Source organism: Cloeon dipterum, chromosome X (genome assembly GCF_949628265.1).
Source record: "Cloeon dipterum chromosome X, ieCloDipt1.1, whole genome shotgun sequence".
Lineage (NCBI taxonomy): Eukaryota > Metazoa > Arthropoda > Insecta > Ephemeroptera > Baetidae > Cloeon > Cloeon dipterum.
In genome coordinates, this window is record NC_088790.1 from 20,765,103 (window position 1) to 20,780,042 (window position 14,940).

The 14,940-nt window shown below is 39.6% G+C and overlaps 2 protein-coding genes across 8 annotated transcripts in view; both read right to left on the bottom strand.

Annotated features, from left to right (window-relative positions):
• Window positions 1–263: 263 nt before the first annotated feature.
• On the bottom strand, window positions 264–3,661 carry LOC135946640 (xaa-Pro aminopeptidase 3-like). The gene is made up of 8 exons (XM_065494941.1): window positions 3,447–3,661; window positions 3,276–3,391; window positions 2,605–3,029; window positions 2,067–2,296; window positions 1,674–1,847; window positions 1,051–1,295; window positions 879–999; window positions 264–822 (listed from the first exon to the last, which is right to left on the bottom strand). Exons 1-8 carry the CDS (start codon window positions 3,484–3,486, stop codon window positions 647–649), a joined length of 1,527 nt encoding a protein of 508 aa, XP_065351013.1. The 5' UTR covers window positions 3,487–3,661; the 3' UTR covers window positions 264–646.
• A 390-nt stretch (window positions 3,662–4,051) lies between these two features.
• PlexB (plexin B) overlaps window positions 4,052–14,940 on the bottom strand; it is an 83,182-nt gene continuing 72,293 nt past the window's right edge. For 2 of the 7 annotated variants that reach the window (XM_065495738.1, XM_065495735.1), the window contains exons 9-24: window positions 14,369–14,605; window positions 14,053–14,310; window positions 13,670–13,921; window positions 13,138–13,548; window positions 12,793–13,080; window positions 12,128–12,548; window positions 10,989–11,045; window positions 10,780–10,854; window positions 9,978–10,120; window positions 9,781–9,929; window positions 8,960–9,308; window positions 8,686–8,748; window positions 7,561–7,989; window positions 6,889–7,181; window positions 6,221–6,584; window positions 4,052–5,971 (exon numbers count right to left, since the gene is read on the bottom strand). In XM_065495738.1, the coding sequence (XP_065351810.1) occupies window positions 5,864–5,971; window positions 6,221–6,584; window positions 6,889–7,181; window positions 7,561–7,989; window positions 8,686–8,748; window positions 8,960–9,308; window positions 9,781–9,929; window positions 9,978–10,120; window positions 10,780–10,854; window positions 10,989–11,045; window positions 12,128–12,548; window positions 12,793–13,080; window positions 13,138–13,548; window positions 13,670–13,921; window positions 14,053–14,310; window positions 14,369–14,605 (3,897 nt within the window). In that variant the 3' untranslated portion in view covers window positions 4,052–5,863. The remainder of the gene's footprint in view (window positions 5,972–6,220; window positions 6,585–6,888; window positions 7,182–7,560; window positions 7,990–8,685; window positions 8,749–8,959; window positions 9,309–9,780; window positions 9,930–9,977; window positions 10,121–10,779; window positions 10,855–10,988; window positions 11,046–12,127; window positions 12,549–12,792; window positions 13,081–13,137; window positions 13,549–13,669; window positions 13,922–14,052; window positions 14,311–14,368; window positions 14,606–14,940) is intronic. The other 5 variants (XM_065495736.1, XM_065495737.1, XM_065495740.1 and 2 more) reach the window with 5 other exon arrangements.

A 14,940-nucleotide genomic window follows, 5' to 3' on the forward strand; every position in this document is an offset into this window, starting at 1 on the left:
GATATTAAATTCAAAATTGAGAAAATTGGAATATGAAAAATTCAAAGGCATGCCAATTCACTAATTATCCGCATGATCTGACCTCATTCATGTTGAGAATCCTAAAGACCTGGTTGAGATTTAATATAAAAAAAAACAAGAAGTAATTTTTACAAAAAAAAATTCTGAACTTGAATATTTTAAAAAAATCCTAGATGAAGTGATGCCGTTAGCTGATTTATTCAAAGTTTTATGTGTTTGAATGTGATGATTAAAACTGCGTCTATTAAGAACTCACGTTTAATCAATTTCTTCGAGCGCATATTAACTACATTTTTGAAGATTAATTTCAATTTTAGATCCAGATTTTCAGCATGCAAGTCCAGAGTTGTCCCGTCGGATTCACTGCCCTAGGATTCTTTTCATTGGACATTGCACTAATTTCTTCAGTATGCATTTTTGACCAATTTTAATTTTCTTTTAACTAAATCCAATTTCAGATTGTGGGAACAGTGATGACATACTTGGTAATCTTGATCCAATTTGAATCAAGTGATGAAAAATAGTGGAGTAATCTATATTCAAATTGTATATTAGCATATATCTAACAAAAGGCACTTGATGGTTTGAAATTTGAGCTAGATTGCCTACATATCACTTTCTGAGTTCAAGAACTTATTGAGGAACGCTGCATTAGTTTTTCAAGAGCGGCTACATCCTTTGGACAGCCGGCTGACAACACCTCGCATCCAGAGTTAGTGATCAAGACGTCATCTTCAATTCGGATGCCAATTCCTCGGAACTCGGCAGGAACATCCTTTCTGTCGGACCTGATGTACACCCCTGTAGAGAATTGACATAAAAACCTTTGACGAAATTTAGATTTTTCTTTAAATTACCTGGTTCAATAGTTATGACCATCCCCGACTGAAGAGGGAGGCTGTGGGAGATGGAAGGCGTATCGTGGATGTCCATCCCAAGAAAATGACTCACATGGTGAGGACAAAACGAGTGGGCGCCCTATGAACACCGTGTTAACACCACTTAATTGCCTATTTTCAATAAACTCACAGAAAGCAGTTCACTTCCTGATACGGATTTAGGGAGAAGGCCGATTTCTTTCAGATTCGTGCCCAGCAGCAGGCACATTTCAGCAAACAGCTGGCTTAGTGTCGGCCTGGAGGTGTCCAGCAGCTTTATCAGTTTCTGCTGCACGTCGAGGACAGCCTCGTAGACTACAAGCTGGGGTCCTGAGAAGCTACCGCTTAGCGGCCATGTGCGTGTGATATCACTGTTGTAACCATAGTACTCGCAACCTGAAAATCATCATCAGTTAATATGGAAATCCCCATAAGGCCCTATATCAAGATTTTCTTACATAGCTCCCCTATGAAGCTAGATAGAAACTTTCATTGGTGAATTCCTTCTAAATTCATGAAAGTCTACACACTTCTGATGCCAAAATACTTTTAATGCCGATAGTTATCCTGTGTTTCCTTTTAATTGACAATAATTTTAAATTAACTTTTTGGCAGTAAATTTTAAATCCTAAATTAAAGCATTTCAATAATCAGCTTGTTGTATGTTTTTAGTAAACTTCACATTTAATTATGATAGGTTTATAGAGCTCGATATTTTTTTGCGGACTTTGAAATCAGTTTGATTTTAGTGGGGAAACGCAATTGGATTCCTACCTGCATCCATCAGGGCCAGATCTCCAGACGCACCAATGTTGTTGTTTGCCACATAATGAATTGTGTTAGTCCTTGTTCCAGTTGCCACGACAGGAGGGTAACCCAGGTGCTGAGCACCATGACGCCGACACTCAAACTCGACACGAGCAGCAATTGAGCTTTCTTCTACCACATCTGGAGAGAAAAATTGATCTTTTCTATTATTTTGTTAAGGGATGGAAGTAGCCGTTTGAATGAAATCAAATTGCTATTTATTTATTCAGTGACCCTGATAAAAAATGGTGATATTAACGTTCCAAGGCTAGCACATTGGATGGAAGAAAATTCTCAGCTCCAATAACCAGTCGTGTTAAATAATTAAAAAAGTGAGAATTTGTCTATTTTGATGGTCACCTTTGTGTTTTAAATAATTTTCCTGAGCAATAGTCTCTGCCACAGCAGCAGCCCCTATTTGGCACGTCTTCCGCATGAGCTCAATTTCTGCCAGAGATTTGATGACACGAAGTTGGTGCAGTACTGGTCTGGTTGAGTCCAGCTTGATGGAGCTGATATTGTTGGCAATAACCGTGTCCATTGTTGAGCGCGGAGATCCGTCATGAGCTTGACCAAAACTTTTGTCAAACCTACAAAAGGGGTAATTTAAAATGTCTCAAAGTATTATAACAAACGTTATTTTTAAAAACAAGAAAAACACGATTGGTAATAACGTGCGGAGAGTCCAAATGAAAAATTATTTTGAATAGATGAAACATTAATGCAATTGTAAGCATAGTTTTTGTTTGGAAGGATTGAGCTATTTAAAATATTTGAGAGAGCATATATAAAAATTCAAATTATTGAGCGTCCAACTCTCAAAGTTAAATTCCTTAAGACCAAAACAAAACCAGAAGAGTCAAATTAAATTAAATTATAAAAGGCCAACAAGTTATACCAGACGTTGGTCATCCTTTTCTCATTGTCTCCGAGTGCAGCATGAAGGTAATCGCCCAGCTTGTCTGCGGGCAGAACGAGGTCAACGCCGAAAAAGTCAGCGGTAGCCTCAGTGGCGTAGAAACGGGGCCCATCCCAAAGTTCCTTTTTGTCGTCAGCGCCTCGGACAAAGAGCACGGCCCTGTGCACCTCAGGGTGGACGGCCCTGATCACCAGTGCCGAGCCAGGCTCCTGGCAGCCACTCAGGTACAACAGGTCTGATGACTGGCGGTAGGGGCGAGGGATCTTTTCGGACAGGAACTGGTCTGGCGCTGACGGGATCAGAACCATGGCAGCGCCGTTACGGCCGTTACTTTGCTGTGAAATGGTGTTCACCAGCATCGAACGCCGACGGCGAAACTCACCACGCCGCATCCCTGGCAGAATCTGGAAATACATATGTATACACTTGTAATTGCAGTGACAGTTAAATTTTTAAAAGTTTTCAAATTCATTCTCAAATCTTAAGATTTTATATTTTTTTTATAGAATCCTTTGCAATTTGGCTACTTGAATAGTCCATTTACACGAATTGAGATTTTGTCTTATCCACATAAAATGACTAAATTACATAATATTATTTAAATCATAGACTGCTGGGTATTAGCATTATAATAAGAAATTATAAATTACCTCTCCATTTTTGAGAAGCTGTGGGTGAGAGTAATGCGTAGGCTGTCCTGCCGGCATTTGTGCTGTTCTGGTCGAGCATTCTCTGCAGGTAAAAGCAGAAAATGCCTTTCTCAGACCTGTGTTAGAATTTAAATTTAGCAAGTCAAAATTTCAGCAGAAATAATTCCAAACCAGAACGCAGGCTGAATTTTCCAGCAAATTTGGAGATCATTTTTCAACCGACTCAAGTCAGGTTTCAATGCTTCAGGACGCCACAAACCACATTCCGACCGAAATGCGACGCACTTCAAAAATATTGATGGAATCCTCGATTTAGCCAAATAGCTGTGAATATTTGGGAAATTTCGCAAACTACATGACAGATTTGACCGGCAATATGTGCGAATGTTTTGATTAGTGACGTCAGAATAGAACTCGAAACTGATTGGTTGGTTTCAAAATAGTAGGATGGGAATGTTAGGCGGCAAACCGGCAGAGCTAAATTATCCTAATTATGTTGAGATTTCATCTGAAATAATATAGCACGCACGCGTATAGCACTATAACTTTAAATGAGATGAAGTTTATATTCTAGAATTATACTTAGAAATAATGGAAATAATATGGCATTAATGTTCGACGAATAAATTTTTTTACCAAAGATTTTTTGTATCATTGATGACTTATTTTAAGAATAAACATTAAATGGATATATAATAGTAGGTATACCCAATAGTTAGCACAATTTTTTGAACATGTTTTTAGGATGGTTAAATTTTTGAAATAAAACAATAGCATATTTTCATTCTTCACCTTTTATTGGGATGGAGGGATTTTCAATCAAAATATAAATATCAGAAGCTATTTATATTTCAAGTAGTATCCAAGGGCACAACAAGCACATGCACAATTTGTTTTGAACGGCTGGCGAATGAATAGAAATAGTGAAAGAGCAAAGTGAAATTTATACAAAAATAATGCAATAAAAACAGAGAAATTTCACATTGAATCTGAGTCAGAGTAATTTCTGATTGGTAATACATAAATAACAACTGCTGATTTTAAAACACGTGACTGATTCTAAAATTTAAAAACCACTGAAATTCGGTCTTCATATCAAACAGCACAATAATAATATCATCATTGAGATCAGTACAAGACAATAATTATTCGTTTACTGAAGTGCAAGTGTGCCAGCTCTGTCCGAAATTCCTTCTCAAAATTGTACAAATAATGAAACCCTTTTCAAAATCTCCCACAATAGGCTCAACAATCAGCAGCTCTTTTTGCTCTGGTAGTAATTTTGACAACCATTTTTACTCTTAATTGATAACAGGACAGATGGCAAACTGAACTTTTCATCCACGTGTGGACTTGTCTAGAATATATTGCTAGAAAGTCGCTCCTTCCGATTTATTTACACAGAAATGCCATCGATTTGTGTGTAAGAGAGTACACTATTTACAAATGGTACACAAATCGCCGTTTAAATGTTAATAATGTTGAGACACAATCAAGTCTGCATCTTTTAGGTAATATTATAAGAGTGTTGCCATCCATCTAGACTAGGTATTTTCTGTACACAGTAATTTTCTCTTTATTCTTCTCAGTAAGAATCAAACATTTATTCACAGAACACAACCAGATTTTTGTCAGTGATTTTCCAAAACGAATAAATTAATTTTCAACAATGTTTCAACGGCTAGGGAAGGAAATTTGGGAATAAAAAGCTATTATAAAAATTCTAGCAGCTTGTTACGTACAGTTTCGTCTCTGTTTGGCATTGGGCAGGAAAGGGTAGCTTTTTCTTGGGAGGGTTGGAAGAAATCGGCTGGCATTTTTTGTTTTGTTGGAATGCTGGCAGGCATGACTGCCATCAAATATACATTTTTTCCGTTCAGTGGGATTCAAATTCAGTCTTTTTACTTTCAAACATGAAAAGAGCGTTTTAGGAATGCCTTTTTAGAAGTATATATATTATTCAGGAAAGTAGCAAAACTGCCGCGGACTTAATTGTTTTCAATTTTCAGCCGGATCTTCCACCGTTTAAGACTAAATTGACATGCTTCTCTCCTCGTACGTTCCACCAGGACGCAAGTGAGCTTTGCAAAAATAGCATGTAAATCGAAACCAGAGGAATGACTCGCAATTCTCAAAAGATTGCAGGCACTCGAAAATAGGAAACTCAGACAAGTCCACTTTCAAGCCTCAGAGCCGTGAATATTTTGCACAAAAATCTTCAGAGTCCAGTTGTATGCACAAAAAACACATTCACAAATAAAAAAAAATTACAACAAACTATTATTGTACACTTATAAAAAGCTAACTAGGTCACCTGATCAGAAATCTACTGTGGTTAAACACACTGCGAAATCAAAAGTTCGTCCATCCACACATCTTGTCGCCCACCGCCATTCACGATTACAAAAAATGATCACAATAAATACGCATCATCTGCTACTCGGGCTCTCTCTCTCTACGCTTGTATGTGTGCGAGTGTCGTGTGTATGTGTGTTTGGCAAGTATCACAGTTTGGCAGCAGTTTTCCGCGTTTCTCAGGCCTGTCAGTAGAAGGGGCTAGACAGGAGAAGATCAGGTGACCCGCGTCGTCAGCATGTCGACGTCTCTTCGCCTTCGAGGGTGCAAGCCACATTCTCGAGCTTGTGAGCCAAGTGCATTTTCTTACAGTACGGGTCAGTCTCAAGTGAATCAAATATCTGAAACGTAGAATTAGAATATTAATTAACAACAGCACCATGTTACGCATTTTTATTACATTTAAAAAGGGTAAGTTTGCAAGGAAGGATTGATTTGATTTTGAAATTATGGAGGCGTGGATCTAGCAAACCATAAATAACGGCAAATTGTCAAATTTTATCAACCATTGCCAAAAGGTAGCGAAAAACACAATAATTTTGGAATTAAAAGGGGCTTGTGAGTAAAATTATTTCAGATTGTGGCCTTACCTGCTCACTATATTTATTGACGTAAATATAAAGCTCTTTGAGGGCTGCAACCACATCAAACTCTCCGATCTGCGAGACCGACAGTTGCTGCATGGCGGTGCTCATCTCCTGGTCGGTGATCTGAGGAAGCATCTGGATGTCGCAGTAGAAGTGCGACACCATTTCCCGATAGTTGGGGATGTCCTTGGCGAAGAGAAGCTTGTTCGAGGGCGAGTCCTTGCCGAGGCGGTGCTCAGAGGTTGAGCACGAGTCCATCAGGGTCTGGGCGATCACAGAGAGGCAGCAGTCGACGGTGGTTGTTTTGTTAACGTCAAAGATGAAGTCAGGGTTCTTGATAAAGTTCACCCAGAAGCGCAGAGGAAGACTGAAAAATGAACAGCATTAAAATTAATTTATTACTTAAAATAATAAAATAAATACAGCTAATACATCCTGTTCCAAATTTAGTTGATTTTTGTTTCATTATTTTAAAACAAAGTAAAACTAAGAAAAATGGTACAGATCTTTGCAGAACTTTCATATTGTGAGCGAGTTGGAAGTAAAAAAATGACAAGAAAAATGTACAGATTAACTAAATTTTCTTTTGTGTTATTTATACAGCTTTCTCTGTTATAACTTAGTAATATTTTAAGCTAATAAAAATTGCTCTCTTAGGTCCGTCGCCCTACCTGTTCGATTTCCAGGCGTGAACCACCTCAGGGTCAGTGATTCCGTGCCTTCTTGCGGCCTCGTCAAGGAGGTCGAACAGCCACTTGATGGCGGGTGGCAACGATTCGTTGGCGGCAAGGATGGTGTTGAAGAAGTCATCGACAAACTTCTGGATGGTACCTTTTGTGGAGAGCAGTCTCGTCAGGAAGATCTCTGGAATGGCCTTGTGCGTGCGCTCCGAGGCGTTCTTGTTATTCTGGTAGTGGTTCTCGTCTACTTGACGCAACAAGTGGTACACCTGAAACGAAGCGTGCTAATTTTTTACATCAGAAACATTGAAAACTGATAATGAATCATAATTTTACATTTTGCTCAAATAAATAACGCAGAGATTGTGAAAAATACTTAATTATTTTTTGAAGATTATTAATAGGGAAAAAATCTAGATGAAAATAGAAATTTTCCATGGGAGTAGAAATTTTAAGAACAGTAAAAATTGAAATTCCTAAATTCAATATCTATTTTTCTATTTACCACCAATTTTGATACGGTCTAGTCTCTATTACATTTATTCTTATTTCAGAAAATAATTTAAATTAAGCTTCATTTGAACTATTTTTTTATCTTAAAGGTTTTAAATAAAGAGGTGAGCCATTTAAAATAATGTAATTTTGACTGGGTTTGAAACTAACCTTGGCACTTCCAGAGTGTCCAGATTCTATGTCACCATTGTTGGTGATGATGGGAGAGAGGGTGTTGGTGAAGTAGGAGGAGCCAGTGCAGTTCTGGCACGGTTGCTTGCAGTTCGAGTTGAAGGCGTCGTTCTGTCTGGGGATGAGCGACATGACAGCAGACTCCTTGACGCCGTAGTGAAACAGCGTGTTGATTTTCTTCCACCCGCCAACAGTCTTGGTAGTCAGGTCCTCGTCCTGCAAGGTCAGGTGGCCTCCGCGGCCGTGGCGCCACTCGAGGTCGATCTCGTGGATCGAGGGGCGCATCGAGTAGGGTGTGTTCTTGTACAGGGCGTCCAGGATCTTTAGCTTCACCTGACTGATGGTGTCGCAGTCCAGCACCTTGCACTGGATTTTTTCATCCACGTCCTCCTGCACCACGTGCAAAGTCTGCAAACAGCCAGTTGAGTTAGAACACCATGTCAAAAGGGGTTGAGGGAAACAAATATTATGCTAGCAAGCTAAAATAGCTAATCTATGGGATCCTACTTAGGCTGACTTAAGAATTTTGGACAATGGAATAGTTGTTTTACTATAAGTTTAGAAAATTGACATAAAGTCTCCTCAAAAATCACGAATTCTAATTAAGAGATTTTTATAATTTAAGTAGGTACTTCATTTTAAGTACAAATAGATTGCCAACGAAGTGTAGAAAATAAATAATGAAGAGCAGAAGAAAAGCCATTAAGTAATTTATTTGTACCCCTATTGTATTTACTCAAGGGAAATTTTAAAAAAGAACCCTAATGTATGAAAAAATGCGAGATTTTTAAATTTAGCAAATAGGTCCATATGACATCGATGGAACCTACATTTTCTTGCATTTCTCTGATTGATAACAATTATTTAGTTCTAGATCTCAGACAATAATCAGAATAGTTGTAATTAATATTTACAAAATCTACTTAAAGAGTATAAATAAAATCAAAATTCATAAGTCAATCCATTAAAGGGATCTGGGTTTGGATAGCATGCAAAAACTGGGTTGTGATTTCTCTTAGAGAGACAAGGCAAAAAAGCAGCTGCATAATTTCTTAGAGTCAGGAACTGGACCAGAGAGAAAGGAAAGAAATCAAAAGCACATACTTGATATCTTTGATGGTAAGGAATTTTCTCATAATGCGGATCCTCCTGCACGAGGTGAATCGTCTGGGGAGAGGAAGAACAAAAATCAATGACTTGCCAAATATTTTGTCTTTCAATGAATTTCAATTTAAGGGAAAAGGTAAAAATTATAAACTCTCCAATTGACTATGCACTCTGTACAACGACACTGAAAGCTCCTCTAAAAAATCCTCCACAAGGACATCAAAGCAAGCCAAAAGCACTTGAAATAATATAATAGTGGAAAACTACATACCACAAAACCGTGATCAATCTGCTCCCTCAGCAGGCGCTCTTCAGACAAAGAGTACCGGGCGTCGTGTGTGATAGCGTCGACAGGTCCCTTTTCAATTTGGTACTTGATTGCCTTGAAGAGGAGGAAGAGCGAGGAGCCTGAGTACTCCTTCAGGTAGTTGTACATGCAGAGAGCCATCCAGTTGGTCAGCATTTTCTCTACCACCGACTCGGTGCGTCTGAGCATCAGCTGCGGGTGCTTGGTGCCCACGGACTTGTCGATCAGGCGCAAAAGAAGGCACCTAAGGATCTCAGTTGCGTACTCCATCTTGCCCATGAGGACCACCATCAGGAGGGACGCAACATTTACCCTGGAAAGGGTGGGGTAAATATTGGTTATAATCGGTTGAATTGAAGGATATGCAAATTTTCAAGGTAGACTTAAAGCTTTTAACTTTTTGTGTTAAATATGTAGAGGATATTATTACTGAGAACACAGTTTAGACGATATATCTGACGTTGAATTGTAGTTTAGTCCTAAAGAATGAACATCAAGGAGACCGCATTCCCTTTAAATTCTTTTTAAAATATTCTTGAAACCATGCGATGGATTCTTATTTTATTACTGGTATTACTGGACCAGAATATATCGTATTCCTTTTTCAGAGTTAAAAACTGTGAATTACGTTTAGAGATTTTCCCATCGATTTTATTTTTAATTTTCAAACGCGCTTTATCGCCAAATAAAGGTGAAGAGAAAAAAATTGAAACTACAGAGCTAAATCATAAAAAAATACCTGCTCAACGTTTATTCAGAACACGATTTTAAATTTCATCACTCACTTATCTCTAATGTTGAAAGACTTTTGCGACTCGAGCGTGTCGATGAAAGTCAGCAAAAAGTTTTTATTGCTGATGAGCTGCTCGAACTGCAGCATGGCCGCGTCGTAGTTGGTTCTCGGCGCTGAAATTTTGACCTGCGGAGGGAGATGCTGTATTAGCATAAGAATAGTTGGCAACGCATGCCGCGCGTGTCTCACCTTCGGGTCGTTCAGAATGGGATGGTCGTTGACGCCCGGGAAGAAGACCTTCATGATGTAGCTCTTGTGGTCCAGGGTGGGAATGCCGGAGGTTTCGAGGTCGGCAGTCAGGTCGGTCATATCTGTTTGGAGTTCAGCGAAAGCTAGAAGAAGACCAGAAACAAATTCGAGCTGTTAATCCAACAGGACAGAGGTTAGCGTCACACATTAGCATTGGTACAGACTCGCGCATAGTGTAATTTCATCTGGTCACATGCACGTCTCGGAAAAGGAATTTTTCGACCACCCTTTTGGCGCTTATCTCTAGCTTTAAAAACCAATACAGCCGAAATGGGTGCAAAATGGTGGCTTCCCCTATTTTACAGATGAACAAACTGAGCCCAAGGTTGACTGATGGTATTTAAAAGGGACACTGAAGCGTTATAGAACAATTAGGAAATTAGCGTAATACCATTTTAAACAGGCGGTGACTGCTACCAGCTAAGAATTCCAGAAGGCAGACAAATTTCAATTTAAAGCTAAACGCAAGAAAGCTTTTTAACTCACGCAACTCCAATGTCAAGCAGGTTGCATACGATTACCAAAATTGTATTAATTTAGAATAATTCCCATTTGAAACCAAATCCCTGGCTCGATCGCAAACTTGGCTTTTAAGCTGAAAAGTTATACGTGAAACGAAACAGGGCCGTTGAGCGCACAAGCAACTCTAGAAAAAGCAGCTCTGGGAGGATAAATATTTATGTACGAAGTTGACAAGACAAACAAGAGAAGAAGCAGCTCTGAAATTAAGATTGCACCCCACCGAGGAGGAGGGTGGCGGCTCGTTGATGAGACAGAAGAGTGGTGCACAAGAGGCGATTGTTAGTCCAGCATGCGGCTGCAAGAGAAGACACAAGAGACATTCAGCCTGTTAGTCAGTCGGTCGGTTAAGTGGCTACTCGGTTAACGCTACTAATTAGTAAATTCAGAGAGAGGCGGGCGGGAGCAGAGAGATAGTGTTTTGTGATATACCATGCAGATATGAACCACCATTACGTCGCGGGTCCCAGGTGCACATCTGAGTGAAAGCTGCAAAGAAAAGGCAGAAAAAAGCCCTTCAACATCATCAGTGGTTCAACTAAAATGATTAACTAACTAATATGTTAAGTAATATAACGAATAAAGTGAGAGTAATTAAAACGTGGTGACCTCCCCAGGGCAATCCGCACGAAAAAAAACATAAATAATGAAAATTGTGATCTGTACAAATATCCACTCTAAACACCTATCAATTAGAGATTCAAAATGTACAGCAAGTGCGGAAAAAAGCAGGACAGAGAAGGGAGAGGAAACCACCACTAATAAAAATAAAAGCGTGTGAGAATAAAAAAACTGAACGTAAAAGTTCAAGGTTTGCAATAATTGTTTTTAAACGTCTGCTTCAAACCAGAAACATCAGTGGAAAATATTAAGTTAATTATTGGCATGTAAGTCGATTTCAAAAACGCTCGGTTAAAATTACTAACCAGGAGAGTCAACAGTTAAATGGCTTAATTCACGTGAGAGCAATATGGATAATATGACTGGTTTAAGCTAAAAATTGAATAAAGCAAAACATCTTTCTAAGCAGTTTCATGAAGCGTGATTTTCATTTTTTACGAAATAATAATTCCAAAGATTTCCTGAACATGAGACAAAAATGGCTTGCGAGAGTGATAAGCTGGGTTGATGCCTCGTAAAAATTTAAAACTATAGATACTCCAAGTGTAGAATGTTGAAGTTTCTATAAATCAAATTTTCTCAAGAATATTTGTTATGGCAATAAACAGCAACATTTTGGGGGATAGCTAACTCATTTATATATTGTTGTTTAAAGTTTTTCTAACAAAGTATGGCCAAAACTTGGAGATTTTTTGCAGAGAATTTTAAAAGTCGCAAATATGGTCTAGTTGCAAATGCAGACGTATTTCTTTCTTCGCTTTAGCCCGGATAGCTGCTGACTTATAAGCCAATTACATTTTTTAAATTAGCGGAGTATTCTATTAATATTCACGCCCAATGAATTTCAATTCAATAACTTTCTAGAAACGAAAAATTTCCACTTTAATTGTAGACTCTCCTCGTGAGACACGATAAATATTTCGCAGCATACATCACAAAATTGTTCCTACCTTGTTTGCACTCAGAGCGGACGTTGCTTTCAAGAGTGTCCATCTGGATCTGGATGCGCTTGTACTCTCTCTCGGCCTGCGTTGACTTGCGCCTGTAGACGACCAGCACAGCCGCGAACAGGATGATCAGAAGGACAGAGCCAGCAGCAATGCCAAATATGGCCTCGTCGGCGTAGTACTGCAGCTTCATCACGTCGTACTGCAGGTAGCCGACAGGGAAGCGCAACGACTGGCCCACCTTGACCACCACCAGCGGCAGGCTTGAGTCAGTTTGGATGCCAAACTCATCTGTGCCGTGCGGCTGCATGTCTGGAGGTGTGCACACCAGCTGTGTATTCGCCAGGGAAGTAACGTTGCAAGGGCGGGTGCCGATCGTCACGTTCACGTCATACTCCTCGCTCGCCAGGTTCAGATTTTCACCCTGAAACCATCAAGCATATATATGTTTGAGCGCAACAAAATAACACAAATTACACAATTAAATCTAAGAAAAATAAATTCCATGTAGAATTTAGTTGCAGTATTTAAACAAGTGGAAAAATCTTCCTGTTGCTTGATAATGGTAGAAAGTAAAAATTCTGATATTGAAAATAAGTAATTTAGGAAATAATAGTTTTATTTAATTTAAACAAATATTAAAATATAAGTTCATAAAAAAGATGTACCTCAATGACTAGCGTGTCTCCCTTGTAACTCTTCTTGTAGTTGGGAAACTGGAAGATTTTTGGATCCTCGACATACGTCAGCTGAGAAGAGATGTGCTCAAAGTATTTCCCCATGTCCCTAACTTTCTCCACATTGTCCATGACGAATCCGATTTGGTATGAGACCTCTCGGAATTTAGACAAAGATCTCTGGTGGCGGGACCGCTTTTGCCTGGACGCCGTGAGGAATTCCAGGTTGATGGGGGGAGACGGGCACTCCATGAGGGCATCATTCAGGACGTTGCAAATCTAAAGAAAAAAACCACGTTTAAAATCGGCATTTCATATTTCAGACAAGGCACTCACCGTTTTGTTGATGGGCTCGTTGTCGCTGTACACCACCATCTCTGGCTTCTGGATTGAATCTAAGTCGGTGCCGTGAACCGTGATCATCCTGCCTCCTGAGGCAAAACTCTTCAGTGGCTTGATCTCCATGATAGTTGGATCCTTTGTGTAGTTGAAGCAATTCCCTTCGAGGGTCCTGTTTGCACCGTCGATGCTCAGGGTCAGTCTGTTGATCTGTCTGGGGTTGTTGGCCTTTGAGGTGATGCACGTGATCCTGCTGCTTGACGCCTGTGTCATGTTCACCAGGCACGGCAGCTCGTCCAAAGACGCGTGCACCGTCGAACCAGTGTTCAGGTTGTGTCCTGTGATGGCCAACTGCGTGCCACCACTCTCAGGGCCAATAGGGGGGTACAGACCCTCTAGCACAATGTTCTGAAATAGATACAACCATTAAAATTTCAAAATAAATCAATAATTCATTTAAGTGGAGTTTTATAAAATTCGTTAAGAAATTGAATACATAAATAAATTTGATAAGAAAGCAAATTATTACCTTGTAACTAAAGCCAACAGGCGACTCAGCTGAGCCAGCATCGTTCCAAACAATGACAGGGGCGGTCATCTCTCCATTAATGGATGCACCAGTTCTGCACTCAATCCGTAAAGAAACCTCAAAGTTGACTAGTTCGCAGGGAATGTCGCCAATACTGATCTTTCCACTGACATCTTCTCTCTTGAGACCGAGATTGCCACCAATGATGGTCACCAAAGTGCCACCTTCGATAGGTCCACCCAATGGTTTAACCTTTGGGAAAAATATTTGTTAGAACAATTTTGAATGTTAACAAAAGATCATTGGAAAGAAATACGCACGCAGGGAATTTTAAGAAAACTACGATTATATTAAATAGTTTATGACTGAATTATGCTGCTTACCACATCAATTCTTGGCTTGGGGCATTTGTTGGCTGGCGTCTGCTGGCAGCTTTTGCTGTAGCTGCATTTGTTTCCGCACCAGGAGCACTCGTACTTAGCATTCCTTGTCACGCAAAGGGAGCAGTCAGGGTGCTCCTTGTGTGAGCCTAGGATCTCACACTTGTACAGCGTGATGTTAGTCGTGTCCACAAAGTGGTTGTTGTTCCACACAAGCGTGAGACTCGCCTGATACTCGCCTGTGTTGGCCTCGTAGGAGTACTGAAACAACCGCAAAGTTTTAATCTCTGAATACGTAGAGGCATTTGGAAGCACTTACTGTCGTCTTTTCGCAATAGACAATTCCACCCTGCTCAACCTTGGTGGGCACCTTCATTTTAGCACCCTCGATTGTGATGATGCACTGGAAGCCAGAGTGCTCCGCCTGGATGTAAGGCAGGTTGTCTACTTGCAGGCGAATCTCATTTTGGACATTGTTGGGCAGCAAAATGCTGTCGTCAAGGTTGACAAAGCGCGGACAGGACTTGGCTCCTTGGGAGGCCAATTGAGTTGGATTCTGTGAAGAGGATACGGGCGATAAGATCAAAGAATGTGCATTTTCACTTTTAATATTTAGATATCACATGCTTAATTTCAAAACTAAACAAGAACAATTATTGATTGTTAATATTTTTAATTGGAAAATGAAATTAAACGTATTCACTAACTCTTCAGGCACGTAAAAGCAGTGTATTTAACTGGTAAAACAGTAAGCCTAGGAAATTTACTGACTACTGCTCTCAAAATGATGACAAAAGAGATAATTTTGGAAATCTTTAAGTCAAAAGGTCTTACTTTACTTAATTCACAAGACAAAAATGGTCGTGTTCGTAAGAATGTGCAGTCCAGCGG

Coding starts and splice junctions, on each gene's coding strand:
- LOC135946640 (XM_065494941.1), bottom strand. CDS start 3,486: ATGATCTCCAAATTTGCTGGAAAATTCAGCCTGCGTTCTG. Junction 3,030..3,275: donor AGCTTCTCAAAAATGGAGAG/GTAATTTATAAT, acceptor ATGTATTTCCAG/ATTCTGCCAGGGATGCGGCG. Junction 2,297..2,604: donor AAAAGGATGACCAACGTCTG/GTATAACTTGTT, acceptor CCCCTTTTGTAG/GTTTGACAAAAGTTTTGGTC.